General features: G+C 34.4%; 2 protein-coding genes across 3 annotated transcripts; one reads left to right on the forward strand and one right to left on the reverse strand.

Moving 5' to 3' along the window:
* The first annotated feature begins 6,927 nt into the window (after positions 1-6,927).
* On the forward strand, positions 6,928-16,356 carry GLY1 (NAD-dependent glycerol-3-phosphate dehydrogenase family protein). Its single transcript, XM_020354315.3, has 9 exons — positions 6,928-7,307; positions 7,870-8,006; positions 8,130-8,235; positions 14,085-14,286; positions 14,389-14,476; positions 14,719-14,866; positions 15,640-15,789; positions 15,878-16,027; positions 16,113-16,356. The coding sequence occupies exons 1-9, from the start codon at positions 7,008-7,010 to the stop codon at positions 16,125-16,127; spliced, it is 1,296 nt and encodes a 431-aa protein (XP_020209904.1). The 5' UTR covers positions 6,928-7,007; the 3' UTR covers positions 16,128-16,356.
* A 457-nt stretch (positions 16,357-16,813) lies between these two features.
* Positions 16,814-22,082, reverse strand: LOC109795041 (uncharacterized). 2 transcript variants are annotated; one of them, XM_083063055.1, is made up of 3 exons: positions 21,794-22,082; positions 21,237-21,672; positions 16,814-18,476 (listed from the first exon to the last, which is right to left on the reverse strand). In XM_083063055.1, the coding sequence occupies exons 1-3, from the start codon at positions 22,023-22,025 to the stop codon at positions 18,473-18,475; spliced, it is 672 nt and encodes a 223-aa protein (XP_082919181.1). In that variant the 5' UTR covers positions 22,026-22,082; the 3' UTR covers positions 16,814-18,472. The 2 variants fall into 2 exon arrangements, with proteins under 2 accessions (XP_082919181.1, XP_020210037.2); XM_020354448.3 differs by lacking the exon at positions 16,814-18,476 and adding an exon at positions 18,478-18,847 and having other exon boundaries at positions 21,794-22,081.
* Between the last annotated feature and the right edge of the window lie 162 nt (positions 22,083-22,244).

Here is a 22,244-nt window from a genome sequence, read left to right on the forward strand (position 1 = left end):
TATTATTATTATTATTATTGTTTAGGTTAATTCTTAATAGGGATTAGGGAGGTAGTGTGTCACATAATGGAAGGGACGGACGGAAAAAAGGTGTAGATGGGTCGGCTAAACTTTCTCCTCTTTAGAGGATAATAAAATTGATTAGAAAAATGGGTCACTGATTAGAAGATTTTTTAAGGGTAGGATGTATCGTAAAGTGCTTGTATGGTATAGTATATAGTATATATATATATACGTATGGATCAAGTTTATTAATCATGAATTAAGGGATTATAGTTTCGTTCGTTTGTGGTCTCGAATATACTAAAAGGTTGCTATCATGGAGCATTCTTTATGGATTCGTGCTTGTCCTATTTCTTTTAACATATTTGTTTTTTTCTAAATAAATAAGGGCACATTTTTGTTTTTTTTTTTTACCGTATTCGCGTACGAAAGTCTTGGTGTATTCAAGTGTATCTATGTTTAAAAATTCTATTGCCTTGCGATTCACGTTTAGAATTGAAACAAAAAATTATTGGAGTGGGTTTACGGGTTTACCTCGTGTTAGTTAGGAGAGAGGGCACAAAATGGGGCCACGTCGCATGATTCAATCATTTTGGTTAATTGCATGACAGAAAATTTTGACTGGTTAAGGAATTTTTAGAACGCATGATGTCTGTGACTCTGAGAAATCTTTTTGCCAGGTTTGGAAAATGGAACATAATTTAAAAAAAAAAATAGATATTAAATTGTGAAAGATGCGAGTTATAATGTATATATGTGGGTACATAAATGCATCTTACATAGTCTTTGATTGGTACTAAAGTAAAGTCACGTGGCAGAATTTTTTTTTTTATTTTGTGGGGTAACGTCCACGTGATGTAACGGTGATTTGAAGCTGGTTGCTGCATTTACTTTTTTGGAAAAAATAGATTCTAATTTGCAAACATGTTTCGTGAGCTGGGATGCTTTTCTTCCGAAGTTAAATAATGATTTTTTTTTTTCTAATTTTGAGTAAAATAAAATCCAAATCAAATTGATCAACGATGAGTGAGTTGGTTGAATTCAGATTAATCATAAAGGTTGCATTTAAGATTACATGCATATTACTCTGATTTTCATTTGACTGGCCCTTGTGGCTTTCTCAATTATTATGGCACCAAATTGTTTTGTGCATTTTAAGTGTTTCATGTTACTTTGATTTTTTTTCCCCCATTTTTTTTAAATAAATACTAAGAACGTGTATATTTAAGTTACGTTTTTATTTGAGATTTATAAAAAAAAATTAAATACAAATAAATTAATACAAAAATCTTATAAAGTGAAACAAATGTTACAATAATATAATATAATAAACAGAATACATCAACTCGTTTAATTTTTTATTGTAATACATGTTATTGTACAAAGTGTGATATTTGCATGTAAATAAATACGGTAAAAATTTGACATTTGCATTTAATTTTGTTACGATTATATATAGGTTCTGTGACATTGAAAATTATATGTAATTTTTATACTGCATTTTTTATTTTATAATTTTATTAATAAGCTTTATTCAGTTTGAATTTTATTTTGGTAATTTTTAAGTTCAAACAAAACTCATTTAGAATTATAGGTACACTTAAATCATTTAATAATTTACATTACCCAAAGAAAATCAACATCTGACAAATTTAATTATTAGCTAAATTAATGTATTATATTTGTGTGTGTGAAAGAAGTTTTATAAATGGTAGTTAATTTACTTACCTAAATTAACTTATTATAAATGAACTATCATTGAAATTTGTTATATATATATACATATAAAAATTATTATCATTATTTTTATTTTATTTGTTTCAACTAATTTATCATCTTAAATAAAGTGACATAATATAAATAGATATATATCAAAATTTTGATGATTTCATGTTATAAAAAAAAATGATACTGAATGATTTCGTTGAATTCTTTTCAAAAGATTAGTATCCATTACTTTCAAAAGAAATGGACGTTGAGGCAATTACTTTAGCTTTTCATGTTTTATAATGTGTTTTTCAATCCATCAAAATTTAGTTAAATAAAATTATAATTTTTTAACATTAGAAATATTAATTTTTTTATTTTCAAATATCGTGATTATAAAGAGAGAAAAAATCAATTTTCTTTATAATTTTTGAAGTTTTACCAATTAAATATTAAATATTTTATTAAAACAATTGAAATAAAAAAAATTAAATGAGGAATTATGATAAAAAAAAATAATGAATATGAAAATAAGAAATTTAATAAGTTACAAAGTCGTAAGTTCAAATTTTACATGAAGTAGTATTTAAAAGAAAAATATTATTATCTTATCTGATAAAAGGAATATTAGTAGTAACACGCTATCTTAGACACATTTTTTTATTATTGATCAAAATTTATTAAAAAATTATAAAATTATTAAATAAAATGTTTGATTCACAAAAGAATTGTGATTTTCTCATTTGATAGATGTAAGAAACAAATAAGATAAGGAGTGGGAAAAAAGGTTTAGTATAAATTTTTCTTATTTGATCAGAGAGAAATAAAAAGATGCGATATCTACCCACCAAATTTTATTTTTATTTTTACATTTTTTTAAAATATTTTTATATTTATTTATAGTTTCATATTTTTAATACTGACAATTATTTAATAAATTTTATTTTTCTCTTATTTTATCATTCATATCAAATAAACCTTAAATTTTTCTTACCACTCTCATTTTATCCAAATTCATTGTATATAGTTTCTTTTTGTACATTCACTTTCTCAAACCAAACAAAACATATATGCAGATGAAATAAACTTATAAATTACTCTTCTGATCCCTTTTATTTAATTGACTCTTGTTGTTAAATGTTTCAATCAGATTCCTTGTTTTTTAAAAATATGCAATGTTGTCCTTTCTATTTAATTTAGATTAATGATTTTATTTCATTTTTTTGTTGTGTTGTGTGAAAAAAAGTTGATGTCAATAGTCTAAATTGAATCGAAAGGGTAACATTACATGGCTCTTAAAAATTAATGGATTAAATTGAACATTTTAAGAATGAAAGTATCAAATTGAAACTACTAATTAAAAGAGTAACAAAAAGAATCAAATTGAACCTATCAATTATCTATCTATACCCAAATGGTTGGTAGGCCCCTTAGATATTTTTCTCTATAAGATTAGGTGGGGTTTGTTAGTCTAAATGCAAGGGTGAAGGCGGTGGTTATCTTCAAATAATTTTTTTATTTAATTCAATGTCTAAACTAATAACACAATGGTATATGGAAAGATGTATTTACATGATGCCTTCACATATAGTTGATTTATAGGGCTCAAATACATGGGTAAGTCACAACAAATCATATGTGGATGATTTAATGCTAAGACACTTGACCATAGCCAAGAGGTAATCTCAAAAGGTGCAAGAACCTATGATAACAAAATATTATATGGTCCTTAACATGCTTGGTGTGACTAGGCAACAAGGACATGTTAAGCATAAAGATCTCCATCAGGGTGCAAACCATAATAACTTAGTGGGATTTTAGCGAGCCTTAGATGGCTTTCTCGACCTAATAAGAATTTGGGCATAAGTTTTTAATCTTAGTTTAATTTTATTGGGTTAGGCCTAATGATGTAAACCCGTAATAAAAGCCCTTATCTTGGTGCATCGATGAAGAAAATGGGAAAAGTTGACAAATATTTAAGTCGTTAAATAGGAGTTTATCTCTAATGGTTCAATTATTAGTTGCTTCAAGCATACTTGTAGTTTTAGGTTCAATCTCTTTTAGGATTACAATCCAAGTTCATTCACAATTATAAATTGAACACATTTAAACTTATGATCCATTTGTTCTCATAGTTAATAGTTAGGTTGCCTCTTTATCGATTTGAACATCTTAACAACCATAATCCAACCCCATAGTGAATTAAGGGGGTGGGTATGAAGATCTTGGAGACTTAAAAGAGTTTCTACATATGTTAAGAGATTAGTTAATTTGCTTGCTAAGTGACGACATTTATGGGACATGTGGCTAAAATTTATAGGTCACAATCCCTAGGTTTCACAACCTATTAAGGTAGATAATTGTGGTCATTTTATGTTACATTTGACAATCAATTCAAAAGGACAAATTTCAATACTTTAAATTTTCTTTGGTACCTTAAGCCTTCTTAATGTGTCTCTATTTTTCATTGATATAATTTATTCTCTCATTTTTCCTCGTCTTTTGAAGGATTAAACTCCTAAGAGTATTTGTTCTCATTTTCATCACATGCTTTACGATCTAAACTTATTGACAAGGTGAACATTCTTCCTTTATTTGAATTCCTCTTTTTGTGACTATTTTATGTGTTTTCTTTTTATCCTTTTCATCGATAGTTCCTATTATGCTTATGGTTTAACACTACTAGTAGAAAAAGTGAAAAGGGAAACCAAATGGTGGCATAGTAAAGGTGTTTGTGTCACCTTCTCCTCAACGTCTCCAACATGAAAAAAAAGGGAACCAACATTTCTCAACCTTATTAAGAAGCGTAAAGGTTTACCAAAAATGGGATAGGTTTGAGCGATCTTTATATACTAACAATATTAAATCAATGTAAGATTTTCCTTATTGGCCATATGGTTTTAAAAGTGCCTAAGAGTTGTAAGGCCTTATATGCTCACTTAAGCATCCCTTAAGTTTTAGCTTGGATGTTGACACATCCATGAACTTTGGAAGATTTAAGCTCTTCAACCTGGCACACCTAGGTTAAGGTAATGGTGATTCAATCCTTAAGATGATCAACATGACACACCTAGGTTAAGGTAATAGTGATGGAAGAGAAATGTTTAAGCCTTCAAATAAAAGAAACCAAAATATCCTCTAGCTCAATTAAACATTGATGATGTTAACATTTATTTTTTTTCTTCCAAACTTACCCTTCCCATAGGAAAACACATATTTTATTCTTCACATTTTCACCATCCACAATTCACTCCACATGCAAGTATTTGGTGACAAGCTAGAAGACAAATAGGGCCTTCGCCTTTTGCCATGCTCTCCCGATATCATAAACTTGGAAGGCTCTGAAGCAACCTCGTTGGTAGTATTGTCAATATTGCTTGTGGTATAGTGTTAATGAGACAACATTGCTGCAAATATCAAACTCATTACAAGTCCAACAAAAAATGACCTAATTTTAAGTTTTTGTACCTACACAATTTTTTTTATTTTTTTTTTGTAGTTTTACATCACCAAAATGTTTTTCTAGTGTTAATTACAAGAACCAAAGCTTACTTTTATGCATATGCAAATACTAAAAGTTTAAAACATGAAATTAGGACAACTATAGAGACCAACTAAATAAACAATGCCATGTGGACAATGTAGATTGATTGGGAGAACATTTTTTCTAAAGCTAAAATGTACTCATGTTTTTATTAGAAAATTTTCTAGCTTCACTCAACAAACATATCCTTGTGCATAGCTCTTGGTAAATGTTCCACAATAACCTATTAGGTTTCTCTTTGGTCCATGGAAAGAACTCGAGGGCTACCAATGACTAGTATTGAATTGTATTAAGAACTTAAACTAGCAACCTCAAGAATAACAAAAGGAATAAGATGAAGCACTACGATGATAATCACGATCTCTAAGTAGAGTTGTTATAGTTATAATGATGATTCCATCAACACTTGCAATCCCACCTTAGAACAGAGCATATACATGGCCTTGCCTCAACTTCTTCGACTAATGTCAAATTGTTGTGTGTGAATGAATAAAAGGTAAGTTTGGAAAGAAAATAAATTTTAAAATGATAACACGTGTCACTATTTAATTGAGTTAGAGAATATTTCAATTTCTTTTATTTGAAGACTTAAGCATTTCTTATGAATCCTCAAGATGATTAATACAATTAAATTTTTGCAAAGGTAAAATATATGCGACCTAAAACTTCAATGTCTATTGAGAATGTTCAGGTGCCTTAACTAGGCATGGCAATCTAACCCGTCCCGTGGGTACCCGCCCGAACCCGCCCCGATTTGGATGGGGAAAACCCGTGTTTATCGGGTTCGGGTTTGGGTTTTCCCCGATTGATAAAATCAGGGGCGGGGCGGGGTGGGTATGACCCCGCCCCCGCCCCCATACCCGCCCCCGCCCCCGCCCCTCTTAATAATATAATTAAAAAATTATTTATATATATATATAAACCAAAATTATAAATATTTATATGTAAAAATTTATATTATTTTACTTTTTTTTTATATTTTTTTAAATTGTTAATATTTATTTAAAAGAAAAAAGAATAGGAACGGGAGCGGGGGCGGAGCGGGAAAACCTGAATCCCGCCGGGGGCGAGGATGGGGACCCAGATTTTATTCCCGGCAGATATCGAGAACGGGAGCGGGGACGATTTAAATTTGCGGGGCGGGAACGGGGAACGTAAAACACGCCCCGCCTCGCCCCGTTGCCATGCCTTAAGTCACATTCATCAATCAGAATTTTTCAAACTTTAATTTTATGATGCCTAATCTTAATGATGATGTAAAGAATGACCCATCCACCCTAATAAACCACTACCACCTTTGATATAGCCTAATCTTAATCATTCAAGGATGAACCTCACTCAACTCCACCCTAATAACTAGTCTTATATCAAGGCTTTATAGGAAAACTACACGGTGTTAACCTCCTTATTTTTCTATTTATTTCAAATCTACAACAGACTCGATGAATAAATGAATAACAAATTAGACGAAACAAATTTTAATTCCTAATAAACTTCTAGTATTATTATTAGTGTTCAATCAACTGTATTGCAGTGCATGTGTTTAATTAAAATATACACATAAAAAAGAAATTTCTTTGAATAATACAACATAGAGAATCCATGTATCCAAAGAATTTTACAAACAAAGAAATACATAATAAAAAGAATTTCATAAAACAAAAATATAAAGCATTTATATTTTATTTCTCCTATCCTGTGGGAATTCCTCAAGGAAAAATCTGTGGCGGCGTGAGTTTCACAAGTTTTGACAATGGCGGCAGTGTTGGAAGCGCCGTTGGCAACACCGTTCTTTTCTTCTAAACCTCACAACACTAACAATATCCCTTCCAAGTTTCACACCAAACCCTCCTTTCTCACCTTTCGCGTTACTTCTCGTGCCGCAAATGCTTCTCTTTCTCCCACTCAGGACCCGGACCCGAACCCCGACTCCGAACCCGACCCAACCCGGGACCGCCGGAGAATCGTCCGAGTCGCCTGGGAGAAACTCGTCCGGTGGTCCAGGTCCTGGCGCTCCAAGGCCAACACCGACGTCCTCCAACGCACGAATAAGGTTACAATTTGTTTCCAATTCCATTACAAAGTGAAGAAATTATGACACGTGCGCACGCGTGTTATCGTTGAGTTTTACTTTCTTTCTTTGGATTTATATCTGAATCATGGTAGTGTGATGTGGTTTGTTGAGTACGCAATATGATGGTGCAAGAATTTTATGTCATCCAATCAGAAATTATGTTTGGAACACTTTGCTTCTCTTTGTAGTTCTACCAGTTCAAGCGAGGTTGATTCGGGTAGAAGATAACTGTGGTTCTATTGAAAAACGAAGAATAAACCCTTAATTGTTTAAAAAAACGTTATATTGTGACTCTGTAACCTCGTAAGCCTTAAGAAAACAGAGAGGGTGTCAGTGTAATTTACTAAAGAAAATGGATATGAATTGTAATTTGGTTGACTTTTATAATATCTACCTTGAAAGGCATTCTCACCATTATTTCTAATTGGTTGTCGTGTAATGATTTTTACGTTGATAATGCATAGAAATCAAACTTTTTGTTTATGGCTTGTTGTGTGTTGTGGGGTACTGAGAATTTTATTTGTTTTTTGGTTGAGGGAAGGTGGTTGTGCTTGGAGGGGGGTCGTTTGGGACGGCAATGGCTGCTCATGTGGCAAACAGAAAGGCCGAGTTAGAGGTGAAGATGTTGGTTCGGGACCCTCAAGTTTGCTTGTCTATCAATGAGAGCCATTGTAATCGGTAACCGTTTTGTCTGAGCTCATAGTTTGCACAATTACAGGTTAACTTGTGAGTTGTGATCATCTAATTTTGTCATCGGTATCTGTTTTAGATGACTGTTTTGTATTTATTTTTGTTGGGCAGTAAGTACTTTCCGGATCATAGTTTGCCGGAAAATGTAGTTGCCACAACTGATGCCAAATCTGCTTTGGTTGGTGCGGATTACTGTCTCCATGCAGTGCCTGTTCAGGTCATTTGAGTTTGTTGTTCTTTTTTTTATTACTTCTTCAATCAATGGGAATTGTTAGCATAGCAGGGTGTCCTGCTTGGATGAACTTTTTATAAGCACTTATAGAAGCAACAACAAAAAGCCTTATCCCACTAGGCAAGATCAGCTATGTAAAAACTTATTATAGAAGAAGAAAATGATAAACAAAATGAATGAAACTTTTTCCACAAGTTAAAATCAACTTATTCACCTCAACTTTTATTTTCAGAAATTGAGGTGCATAAGTTGATTTTTAGTTATTAACTTAAAAGAGAAGCTTAATTCATGTTACCTCCGATTTTCTTTTTCTATTAGTACTTGTAGTGAAACTTACCCAAACAAGACCTAATATTAGTAGAGTAGTAAACAGTAATGGATGCTTCATTTTAGTTTGAATCATTGCTATCGAATATAATAATACATATGATGAATCTCAGCATTTGAGTATTTGACGCTTGTAAAAGATGTCACTATCTGAATCTTTGTGATAGGAGACCTATGGTTAAACAGGTCTATGTTAGGAGGGAAAAGGGGGGCAGTTAGTTATTTTTATTAACTAACTGATAACAGTTCTGTAGGGACTGTTAGATTGTATAAATAGGAAGATATAAGGGAAGGGAGGGGGGACAGGATTGTAATCAGGGAGAGCGGGCACTCTCGAAATTGCCTTGTATACTGAATTTGATTGAACATTGGCGTGGCTCAGCGAGGGGGTCAATAAGAAAACCTTGCAAACATTCTTTTTTCCTTTGTGATTTCTTTCGCGATCTCTCTTTTTACCAGTTGATTCTATCAACTGGTATCAGAGCTGGTTCGAACCTGAGGCGATCAAGGATGGAAAAGAAGATGGAGTTTCGGTTGGAACAGGTGGAAAAGGGATTGCAAGACATACAGAAACGCGCAACGGAGGAAAGTGAATGGCGGCGTAACATCGAGGGGGCTATGCGCGAGATGTTGGAGCAGTTGAAGGAAATGCGAGTGACCATGGGGACAATGGGAAGTAACGGCCGCGAAGGGGATGAAATATCAGTGGTTCCAAGAACGGAAAAGAATGGGTGGAAGTGGCGAAACCTGGAACTTCCGCTGTTCCAGGGGGATGACGTGTTGGGATGGGTTGGGAAGATGGAGAGATATTTCAGACTGAAGGGGGTATTGGGGGACGAGAAGGTGGAGGTTGCTATGGTGGCGTTGCAAGGGAAGGCGTTGGCGTGGTTCCAATGGTGGGAAGGCAGAAACCAAAATTCTGCGTGGGTGGGTTTCAAAGGGGCCTTGTTGAGACGATTCCAGCCCGAGATGGTACAAAACCCTTACGAGGTGTTGTTGGGCCCTAAGCAGGAAGGGAGTGTGGCTGACTACACTGGGCCTCTTCGGATTGGGGATACCAATTATTTGAAGGGCATTTTCTTGAATGGTCTCAAGGAGGAGGTTAAAGCGAAATTGAGGTTGCATCAACTCAATTCATTGGAAGAAATTATGGATTTGGCTCTATTGATAGAGTCCAGAAATTCTATTCTCAGGAAGGAGGTGGGTGGATCGTCGACCACCAATAACAAAGGGGGATGGAACAAGAACATTTATGGCAGCCGGAGGGACGAAGAGAAGAAGAAACATGAGGAACCCACGGGGACGAAGGAGGAGAATGACCGGAAGGGGGAAGGAAAAACAAATTGGTGGCATATTACCGATGCGGAGTACCAAGACAGGCGGAGAAGAGGGATTTGTTTCCGATGTGAAGAGAAGTATTCACCGGGACATGTGTGCAAAAACAAGCAAATCCGAATAATGTTGTTAGAAGAGGGCGTGGTAGTGGAGGATGAAGAGGAAGAAATCCAATGGAGTGGTAAGCCGTCCACCACAACATTAGATTTTCGGTGTATGGTGGGAATGACTTCAAATCATTCGTTCAAATGTTGGGGGGAGATAGGTGATAATTCAATTTTGGTTTTGGTGGATTGTGGGGCTTCCCATAATTTCATTGCTGATTCGGTGGTAAGGAAATTGGGGTTGGTGGTGGAGAGAAACCGTATTGGGTGAAGGTAGGGGATGGTTATAGTGTGAAGGCGCAGGGGATGTGCGCAGGGTTGAAAATGGAGTTACAGGGGGTTCCTTTGAGGCAGAATTTCTATCTGTTTGCCTTGGATGGTGTTGACGTGATACTAGGAATGGAGTGGTTGAGGGGGCTAGGAGAAATTAAGGCTAATTTTGATAAACGAACCTTGAAAGTTAAAGTGGGAGGAGAGGTCTATCAGATCAAGGGTGACTCTTCCTTGAGTGTGTCGGAAGCACCATTGAAAGGCACCCTCAAGCAATTGAAGGAGGAGGAGGAAATCTATTGGGTGGAATGTTGTGTGGCTGAAACAGAGTCAGAGGAGAAGATGAGAGCAGTTCCTGATAGTATTCAGCAACTCCTGGAGGAGTTTGAGGAGGTTTTCAGGGAACCCCAGGGACTACCTCCATCAAGACAGCAAGACCATGCTATCAATTTGAAGGAGGGGACAGAGATCCCTAACCTCAGACCATATAGGTATCCGTATTATCAAAAAAATGAGATTGAAAAACTGGTGCAGGATATGTTGAGAACCGGGATTATTAGACCTAGCATCAGCCCTTATGCTAGTCCTATAATTTTGGTTAAAAAGAAGGATGGGAGCTGGAGGTTTTGTGTAGATTACATGGCGTTGAATAAGGTAACCGTACCAGATAAATTTCCAATTCCAGTTATTGATGAGCTGTTGGATGAACTGACTGGGGCCACTATATTTTCCAAATTGGATTAGAAATCTGGTTATCACCAAATTCGGATGAGAGAGGAGGATATTCACAAGATTGCTTTCAGAACACATGAGGGGCACTATGAATACTTGGTGATGCCTTTCGGCCTTACTAATGCACCCTCAACGTTCCAGGGGTTAATGAATGAAGTATTGAGGCCATTTTTGAGGAAGTTTGTTTTAGTATTTTTCGATGATATATTGGTGTATAGCAGGGGTTTGGAAGAGCATCAGTCCCACTTAAGACAGGTGCTGACTTTGCTGAAAGAAAATGTGTTGGTGGCTAATAGGAAGAAGTGTGAGTTTGCAAGGCCGCAGATGGAGTATCTGGGTCATGTCATTTCGGTCAAGGGGGTGGCAGCAGACCCTTCCAAGGTAGAAGCCATGCTTAAGTGGCCTCAACCTACGAGTATTAAAGGTCTGAGGGGGTTTCTGGGTCTAACCGGATATTATAGGAGGTTTGTTCGGGGATATGGGGTGATTTCCCGACCTCTAACTGAATTGTTAAAAAAGGAAGCATTTGTTTGGAGTAGGGAAGCCACTGCAGCTTTCGAGGCACTTAAACAGGCCATGGTCGAATTACCCATTTTGGCAGTACCGAATTTTTCCAAGCAGTTTGTAGTGGAGTCAGATGCTTCCAGCAAAGGGATTAGGGTCGTGCTGCTTCAAGAGGGCATACCCTTAGCCTTCATGAGCAAGGCACTTTCTGAAAAGGCCCAGAGAAAATCAATGTATGAAAGGAAATTGATGGCGATTGTAGTGGCTGTTCAGAAGTGGAGACAGTATTTGATGGGAAGGAAGTTCATTATAAAAACTGATCAGACGAGCCTCAAATTTCTTACAGAGCAGAGATTGTTGGGAGAGGAGCATCACAAGTGGACAACCAAATTATTGGGATTTGATTTTGAAATCCAATACAAACCGGGTTATGAGAATAAGGCGGCGGATGGACTTTCAAGGCAGATGATGTATGCTGCCATATCAAGAGTGGAAATGGAGGAGTGGCAGAGATGGGAAGAAGAGTTCTTGGGGGATGTTAAATGCAAGCATTAATACAGAAATTGGTCATAGACCCGGACCAGCAACAGGGGTATGAATTGAAGGAAGGAAAATTATTTTTCAAAGGCAAATTGGTTTTACCCAGGAATTCCAGCAGGATTCCTCTCATCATCCAAGAGTTTCATGCTTCAGCTATGGGGGGACATGCTGGAGTCTTCAGGACCTTCAAGAGAGTGTCGGCTGCATTTTTTTGGAAGGGAATGAAGAAGGATATTACCAAATTTGTGACTGAATGCCACATTTGCCAAACTAATAAGTATCAGACATTGGCGCCAGGAGGGTTGCTGCAGCCATTACCAATTCTTACACAAATATGGACTGACTTATCTATGGATTTCATTGGGGGACTTCCAAAAGCTTTAGGCAAAGATACTATTTTGGTGGTAGTAGACAGACTATCCAAGTACGCCCATTTTTTACCCCTATCACACCCTTATTCTACACAGGAGGTGGCTCAAGTGTTCATTCAGGAAGTGGTGCGGCTGCATGGATTTCCGGAATCCATTGTCACTGACAGGGACAAGTTGTTTTTGAGTCAGTTTTGGTCAGAGTTGTTTAAATCAGCAGGTACGAAATTGAAATATACTTCAGCGTATCACCCCCATCGGATGGACAAACAGAAGTGGTTAACAGGTGTTTGGAGGATTACTTGAGGTGTTTTGTGGGAGATAAACCCAAGCAATGGCCTAGGTGGTTAGCTTGGGCAGAATTTTGTTTTAACACTCATTATAATCAGTCTTCGGGCATGACTCCATTCAAGGCTGTGTATGGAAGGGATCCTCCTGCTATTTTCAAAGCTCAAACTTTTCCTTCCAAGGTGGAAACTGTGAATGTAATGGCAGAAGAGAGGGATGGAATTCTGGAGGAATTGAAAGCTAACATTGGAAAGGCACAGCATAGGATGAAACAACAAGCGGATAGGAAAAGAAGGGACGTGAAATTTGAGGTGGAAGATTGGATTTATCTAAAAGGCCAACCGTATAGGCTCAAATCGCTGGCGAAAAGGAGAAATGAGAAATTGAGTCCTAGATATTATGGTCCTTTTCAGGTGGTGGCTAAGGTGGGTGAGGTGGCTTACAAGTTGCGGTTACCAGAAAACAGTAGAATTCATCCAGTCTTTCATGTTAGCAAATTAAAGAAGGCCGTTCCACTAGAAAAACACGTGCAGTCCCTTTCGGAAGAGCTTTCTGTAGATTGGGAATTGCAATCGGAACCCGCTGAACTCTTAGCTTACAGGTACAGCAGCACAGGGGAATTGGAAGTACTCATCAAATGGCACAACCTGCTTGACTATGAAAATTCGTGGGAGACAGCAGCCAAGATTGATGCCACATTTCCACAATTTCACCTTGAGGACAAGGTGATAGCTCGAGGGGGGAGTATTGATAGGAGACCTATGGTTAAACAGGTCTATGTTAGGAGGGAAAAGGGGGGCAGTTAGTTATTTTTATTAACTAACTGATAACAGTTCTGTGGGGACTGTTAGATTGTATAAATAGGAAGATATAAGGGAAGGGAGGGGGGAGAGGATTGTAATCAGGGAGAGCGGGCACTCTCGAAATTGCCTTGTATACTGAATTTGATTGAACATTGGCGTGGCTCAGCGAGGGGGTCAATAAGAAAACCTTGCAAACATTCTTTTTTCCTTTGTGATTTCTTTCGCGATCTCTCTTTTTACCAGTTTTTCCACAAGTTAAAATCAACTTATTCACCTCAACTTTTATTTTCAGAAGTTGAGGTGCATAAGTTGATTTTAAGTTATTAACTTAAAAGAGAAGCTTAATTCATGTTACCTCCGATTTTCTCTTTCTATTAGTACTTGTAGTGAAACTTACCCAAACAAGACCTAATATTAGTAGAGTAGTAAATAGTAATGGATGCTTCATTTTAGTTTGAATCATTGCTATCGAATATAATAATACATATGATGAATCTCAGCATTTGAGTATTTGACGCTTGTAAAAGATGTCACTGTCTAAATCTTTGTTTCTGATATGGCAGTTTAGTGCATCTTTTCTTGAGAGTGTTTCCGAGTATGTTGATCCAGGCTTGCCATTCATATCTCTCAGCAAAGGCCTAGAGCTGAATACGCTGAGGATGATGGCTCAAATTATTCCTCAAGCACTACGAAATCCTCGCCAGCCTTTTGTTGCCCTATCAGGGCCTTCTTTTGCTCTGGAATTGATGGATAAGCTACCCACAGGTGACAATTAAGTTGCAACTTACACGTGTGGATTTTGTTCTTTTAATTATATAAATGATGAAAGCCAGTGAATTGTCTCTTGGTTCCATTTTCTAATAACAGCAATGGTGGTGGCATCAAAAGACAAAAAATTGGCAAATAAAGTTCAGCAACTACTAGCTTCGAGTCATTTAAGAATCAGCACATCAAGGTAAATGACCTCCAGTAGATTCTTAAATAAAAATGAATTTCATATGTAAATGATTTGTTTTAATTTCTGTCTAGATTTCTATTCTACCTTCTGAATTAGTATATCTTTCCTGCTTGCTTAATCTTTCTCCCCTATTTTTAGTATGCCCTGGCTTCTGTTTCTGTTTTATGTATGGAATGTTGAATAACTATACACACAGATATTGGTGCAAATGTTCAGCTTGTAATCTCTGATAACTCCAGTGACGTTACAGGAGTTGAAATAGCAGGTGCACTCAAGAATGTACTTGCAATAGCAGCTGGGATAGTAGAAGGTATGAATCTTGGTAACAACTCAATGGCTGCTCTTGTCTCACAAGGCTGTTCAGAGATACGGTGGCTTGCAACAAAGGTTATTGACCTCTATTAAATCATTTCTTAGAATTCCTTGCAAATGGTAGAAATTTTTCCCTTCCTTTTTTTGTTCCAAGTAATCATTCCAAAGAGAACTAAACTGGTTTCCTCTTAAATGACTGCAACAATCTTTGCAATGCTGTATGCAACATCTAATTTGCAGAAGGCATAGAATATACTATGCATATATTGACTAATCCAATATCAAGAATGGAGTTTTGATGCTATATATATATATATTAATTGTACTTAAAATGCATAGTAGTAGACACCGTCAATTGTTGTACACATGCACATTTACTTTCTGTTAGTGGTTCCATTTAATATATGATTTTTTTACTCATCCCTAGGAGTATGCGAAAAATTGAAACCAAGTTGACGGAATCAAAATTGAACCAATCAAAATTATAAAACCCAAACTATTTTGAAAAAAAAAAAAATCAAACCAATCTACTTTGGTAAAAAGAATTCAGTTATCCAATCCGTTTCTTATAAAGTGAAACGAAAAATTGAACTATGTATGAGTATAAAGTGGAACCAAACTGCACTCAATTGATCCAACTTAAATAAATCTGATCCATTTTTAGAAAAAATTGAACAGGTCCATTTTCTAAAAAGGGTTTGGCTGAGCTTTTGTATAAAATCAATCTGTTTAGATTTTTGAAAAATCAGACACGTGAACAGCCCCATTTCAAAATAAAAGAAAAGAAAAATAAAACTGATCTGTGTTCTGCCTATTTTGTTTCTTTTTCTTTCAATTATCTTCTGGAGATGGGTGCAAAGCCGACTACAATAACTGGTCTGTCAGGAACTGGAGACATAATGCTTACATGTTTCGTCAATCTTTCAAGAAACAGAACAGTTGGTGTGCGACTTGGATCAGGCGAGAAGCTTGAGAACATACTTAATTCCATGAATCAGGTATCTTAATAGTTTCCAAGTGTGCCTGATCATACCTGAAATTCTCGCGAGTGGCAGGTACTGAAATGTTTATCCTTACTATGTGCAGGTAGCAGAAGGTGTCTCCACAGCCGGAGCTGTGATTGCTTTGGCACAGAAATATAATGTAAAGATGCCTGTATTGACAGCAGTTGCTCGTATTATTGACAATGAACTTACCCCTAAGAAAGCTGTTTTTGAGTTAATGAGCCTCCCTCAGGTTATTCTGACCCTCTTTTCAGAACAACTATATTGGTTTTATATTAAGATTTTGCAAATTTTATTGTGACAATTTCTCTTAATAGGTTGAAGAAGTATGAAATCTCCCTGCACATCCGTTATCTACCAGCTGCTTTTTAACTGCTGTTTGTAAGACATTCGTGTACTCAATTCTTTTCACCATTGTGCTTCTTTTCGTGACCGAAGGCTTGGTGAGCAAAATTTTGCATGATCGGGGTTGCCCCATACAATTATACTAGAACTTGAGAAATGTGTAGATTCTAGATAATAAATAATCTCACCTCAATATATACTTCTTTACCATGACTATACTCGGAGCGTGTATAATGAATGTCATTTGTTTGTGCAAACTACCTGGCTGAATGTTTTGGATTTAGAACCAAGGAGGTTAACAAGTCTAGCATCTTTTTCAAAGTTTGGTGATTTTCTTGACTTTACATAAAGGTAAGCCACCATTCTCTGATCTAACTTTGCATGTAGCCATTAAAAAAAAATACATGTATTCATATCATGAGCGACGGTTTAATTATTTCTCCACCTGGTTGCCTTCTACTAACTATAATTTTATAATAATCGCTTTTCACATGCCGATGATAAAGGAAACTTCTCTTGTTTTTTGAATTATATACACTTTATTTTGTTGCAATGATTACTCAAGCGACCAAGTCCATGGTCCTCTTCAAAATGCTGTGGATAGACATCGTTGAATAATATGTTATTGACAATGACCGACTTTAAGCAAGAAAAATAATAGCACTTGCAGTAATAACAATCTTGTCCAATTTAAAATACTAAAATTTTATAATACTTTTCAGACAAGAGTTTATTTAATTGAACTTCTCACGAGAATCTCACATATAAAAACAATCACAAAATTTATTTCACAAGTTGAGAACAGGGCCATTATCGAAACATCAGCTATGAATATTAGCATCTTTGTAGAGTCTGTAATAGTAACATCAAGACTCAAACTTCCAGATATTCGAAACTTTTAAAACAAAGATATTATTGTTACATTGGAAACTTTATTCTTGATTACATCCCCCTCACAGAGCTAAGAAACTCTATTTTCAGACAAGGTCTCGACTTGGATACAAAAGTTTACAGTGTAATGATTCAAAAATAATTTGTTATTTACGACCATAAGTTCATATTATACACATCTTTGTTTTATTTAAATATTTAAATGTTTTCATTTTTCAAGTTTATGCAATTAAATTATATAACGCTTTTGTTACATTCCTATTAAATGTTGGTATTTAACATGTATAATACACAAAGTAAATGTTTATTCTATATGATCAAAATTTATAATAAGTAAATACTTTTGAATATATAAATTATATTATGTTAAAAATTATAATAAAAATTCTTTTTTAATATATTAATATTTTAGATTTATGATTAATAATTTATATTACAATATAATTTTTTTTAATTATTGATATTTTAAAAATTAAATTAAATTTGAAATAAAAATAATAAGAATAATAATCGAAAAAGATAAAAGTTAATAAAAATAATGAAAACAATATCGTTAAATAGAATCTCTTAAAAGCCCTCAATTATTATAAGAATCAAAGGTAAAAATAGTATCTTGACTCAGCTTAAACAGTCAAGATTGCTTTGTAAATCTTAAAAATAGTATCTTGACTCAGTTTAAATCGTCAAAAATGCTATGTAAATCTTATAGTAAGGAATAAGGATACACACCTTCCCTTTTTAACAGATACACTTCCAATCTTTATTTTTCTTTAAATGCTAAATATTTTTTTAATTTACTTTTAAAATAAATTTTATTTTCAAAAATTATCTTTATTCACCCTTCATTCTCTACTCTCTCTCTCTCTCTCTAATCATTCTTTATGTACCACTCTTATTCTTTTTACTTTTTCCTTTCTTAACTTTTTGTTTTTAGTAATTAAGACACTCATTAATTTATTTTTATTTTTTAAATTATATTTTATGCACTGAGAATTTTTTTTAAAGCATCATTTCCAAACGTACGACTCATTGATTTTATGATGGATTATTATAAATAATATATTTTTTATTATTAGCAATATGAAATTGTGAGTTATTTCTAAAATATACTTCTGAAAAATATTTTTAGAAAATAAATGCTTTTACTCTTTCTAATTTTTTTTGTCTATAAATATACTTTTAATCTTCCAAAAAATACTTTAAAAATATTATCAACTTGAATAAAAGGTAAGTTGTATTATGCATAATAATTTTATTCGATGAAGTTTAATTAATCATTTAGTTTTTATACCTATTTCAAAGTTGCGTTTTATTCCCTATGCATAGATGTGAGCAAATTCTGCCTTCAGCTGCTACTAGAAGTCGAGAGAAGAGACCCTTCCATTTCACAAGCATGGCTTTCCCAAATGGATTCAAATTTTCTCCTCTAACTCCACCACTATCAACTGGATGAAATGTAAAAAAATTGTTATTTTCTTATTGATACATTATAGTTAAATAAACTACATTCCCAATATTAAGATAGTTCTATGCTTCCTCTCATTCATAATTTCGGTTCTAATGAGTAAAGAAATCAAAAATCAAAATGTATCAACTTATTATAGTTTGTAATGGAAACTATAGATGATAAATTTAAGAGGGACCAGAATAGTCGTGTGAATTTGACATATCAGTGTTTCTGTCAGAACTTATAGTTAATAAGGACCATGAACTTTCAAAATCCATTTTCTGTTTTCCTCGAAATTGATTATGTAAGCTATCATACTCCCGATTCTGCATTTCGTGATCTGATCCTTCATGCAGTCTTTCATCATCCCTGTGATAATGTGCTATAGATTAAATATAACAACGAAAAAGTAACTTCTAATCGAGAGCTTTTAACGATATGTGATGATTTCTCTAAATCTAATAATTATCACACACATATGGTAAGGGTTGGAAATGAGTATCTTCATCATGTAACAGTTTGAATTCATGATCTTAAGCCAAAAGAAATAAGTCAAAACTAAAGCTAATAATGCAACAACTCATGAATATGCCAAATGCATGTCATTTATTATATAGAACATATCATACTGTAACATCTAGAATATAAAATGCATCTGTGAAAAATTACAAGGAAACCTCTCGGATCTGAACCCAAAATCAACATATAGGAATATTATCTGCATTAATTCTAAACATATGGGAAGATTAACAAGTCCAACATATATAACCTCAAAATTTCAACTTCTCTTGATAACATAAAAAAAAAAAAAAAGGTATCATATGCTTTTGTTCATTAAAATATCTAAAATTCAATTTTATTTTCTTGTGTTTGAATAGAGAAATCTCTAGAAATAAAAAAAAATTCTAGAAATTTTTCTAAGTTCAACTAAAACAAATATCTTCCATGTGGCATCTATAAGAAGATAAGTCACTTGAAAAATTTATCGTTTGCATCGTGGAAAGTCTTAATATCAACACTGCAAGAAATTTGGACATGTTGAAAAGATTTGTCGCAACAAAATTAGCCAACTAGCAAATTTTGCTAAACAGCAAGACAATGAACAACATCTTTTCTATGCTACCCAATATTCAGGTAAAGAAACAAGTGGAAACTGGTACTTGGAGAACGGTTATAGTAATCACATTGCTAATGATCAAAGCATCTTTAAAGAAATTGATGACTTTGTCAAGTAAGATAGGAAAATGACGCCATGGTGGAATTAAAAGACAATGACACTGTCATGGTAGAGACCAAGAAAGGTACGAGACTCATTAATTATGTTATACTTGTTTATCATCTTAAAGAAAATCTCGAGTGTTAGTCAAATAATGGAAAAAGGTTATGCTTTTCGCTTTGAAGGTGACATATGCATGATAACAAAAGACAACAAATAATTAACTCAAGTTAAAATTGATAAAGAAAATAATAAATTTTAAATATGTTACAAGCTTTGCCATGAAAACGCAAGCGCAAGTTCATGATTTATGGCTATGACATCAAATGTTTGGCCACTTCAACACTCATATCTTGAATTTGCTATATAAAAGAAAATATCATAAGAGATCTATCAACTCTAAAAGAAAATAATGAAGCTTTTGAAGGATATCTTCTCAAGAATCAACATAGACTACTACTTTCTATTGGAAAAGCATGAAAAGCTAAAGACTTGTTGGAGTAGATTCAAGTTGACATTCGCGAACTGATGAAGATATGTACCATCATTTCATGACAACATGTGCTTCATCCTCATCACTAATGACTTTTCTAGAATATGGCATGGGTCTACTTCATTAAAGAAAAATCAAAAGTCTTTAAAATATTCAAAAAGTTTAAAGCCTTTGTGAAGAAACAAAGTGAAAAACTTATAAAAGTACGTACTTAGAAGTGATCCAGACAAAGAATACAATTCATACGAGTTTGATAAGTCCTATGAAGATGAAGACTTTAGATGACATCTTACAGTTGCATATTATCCACAACAAAATGACATCTCTAAGAGCAGTAAGACAATCTTAGACATGACTAAATCAATGCTAAAGTAGAAACATTTGCCCAACACCATTGAGATAGAAGCAGTTTACAATACAATTTACATGCTCAACAAATTTTCAACCAAGGCAGTGCAAGACAAGACTCATATTGAAGCTTAGAGTGAGAGAAAGTCATTAGCTAAATCTACAAGTATTTGCATCTATTTGCTATGTACATATTCTTAATGAAAAAAGACACAAACTAGAAGACAAGATTGTAAGATAAATCTTCTTGAGGTATAGCACGCAATTAAAAAGGCTACCAAATCTAAGTCTACAAACAAAATTATACAAAGAATATGAAAAGAAGAAAAAGCTCTTAAAAACATTTTAGAATTGAAAAGAAGAAAAGAAGACAAGATTGTACGATAAATCTTCCTGAGGTTGATGAAAATACTTTTTAGAATTGAAAAGAAGAAAAAGTTCTTAAAAACATTTTTCGATCCAATGCAACAACTTCCGGAAGAAATTCAAGAAATAGCAGAAAATCCAAACATATATGAAATTTGCACTACAACTATGTTTGAGCATATAAGTGCTATGAAGAATCATACAAAGCAAAGTATTGCAACACAAAGCAAGCTGCAAACTATGTTTAGAAGTTAACGACATTTGTATAAGGAGTGTTAGAAGTTAGAACATCCTTCAAATTTCTCAAATCACAAGAAAAGCCTAGAAATAGATACCTTTGACCCTGTTGGGATGTGTTCCAATTTACACTGCAATCTCCAGACACTGAATAACTGGTGGAACCGGGAACGTGAGGTGCAGGAGCAGGAGCAGGAGGAGGTGAATGGAAAGAAGAGGCTTTAATGATAGAAATAGTTTGTGAGAAAGATGAGAGCACATTCTCCAAGAGTTGCTCTGGTGAGAGTGAGAGAGAGTCTTCACTCCCAAAGGGGTTCTCTAAAAGACCCTTGAGTTGGGTAGCAGCTTCCTGGCCCTTAACAAGCTCTTCCATTATCACTCGCTCCTTTTCTGAGATCATACTCTCACTTTCACTTTCACCACAAATTACCATGTTAGTCTCATCTTCTTCTTGGGTGTTGTTCACTCTTTTGATACCTGGCCTTAAGTAATTCATCCACCTTGACCTGCAACTTTTTCCACTCCTCTCCAAACCTGAAAAACGTACGAATCCAGTTTTACATACATAATTAACAGAATATGGTTTTGCTTGAATTGTTATATATGATAGATACAAAATTGGAAGAAATATATATATAATAGAGAGTTTGGTTACCTGCAAACTTGGGGAGAAGGTTCCAATTCCAGCAGCCATATCTGGTGACATAAGCAATCAATATCTGGTCCTCCTCTGGTGTCCATGTTCCTTTCCTAAGTCCAGTTGTATCAGAGACAGTGTATCTAATCATCTCTTTTGCTTGCTTATGTTTCACACTCTCGGTCTCGGTCCCTAAGACAAAGCTCCTGATTTTTCTTACCCTCTCCTCCAAAGTTAGCATACTTTTCATTCACAAACAAGTATAAATCAGGTTCCACGTTCATTCCATATATCTCTTTCCAGACCATTATTGTTTTCACGATGAACGTGATTAAATAATGGATCTTTAAACCTTTTTTTTTTTTTTTTTTTTTAAATGTTTCTATTTTTTTATAAATAGAATGAGTAGTTTTGTGTTTTTTTTTAATTGTATTTGTTTAAAAAAATTTATCTTAAAAAAGTTAAAATA

The sequence above is a fragment of the Cajanus cajan genome, chromosome 9 (assembly GCF_000230855.2).
Source record: "Cajanus cajan strain Asha chromosome 9, NIPB_CcT2T_4, whole genome shotgun sequence".
Taxonomy (NCBI): Eukaryota; Viridiplantae; Streptophyta; class Magnoliopsida; order Fabales; family Fabaceae; genus Cajanus; species Cajanus cajan.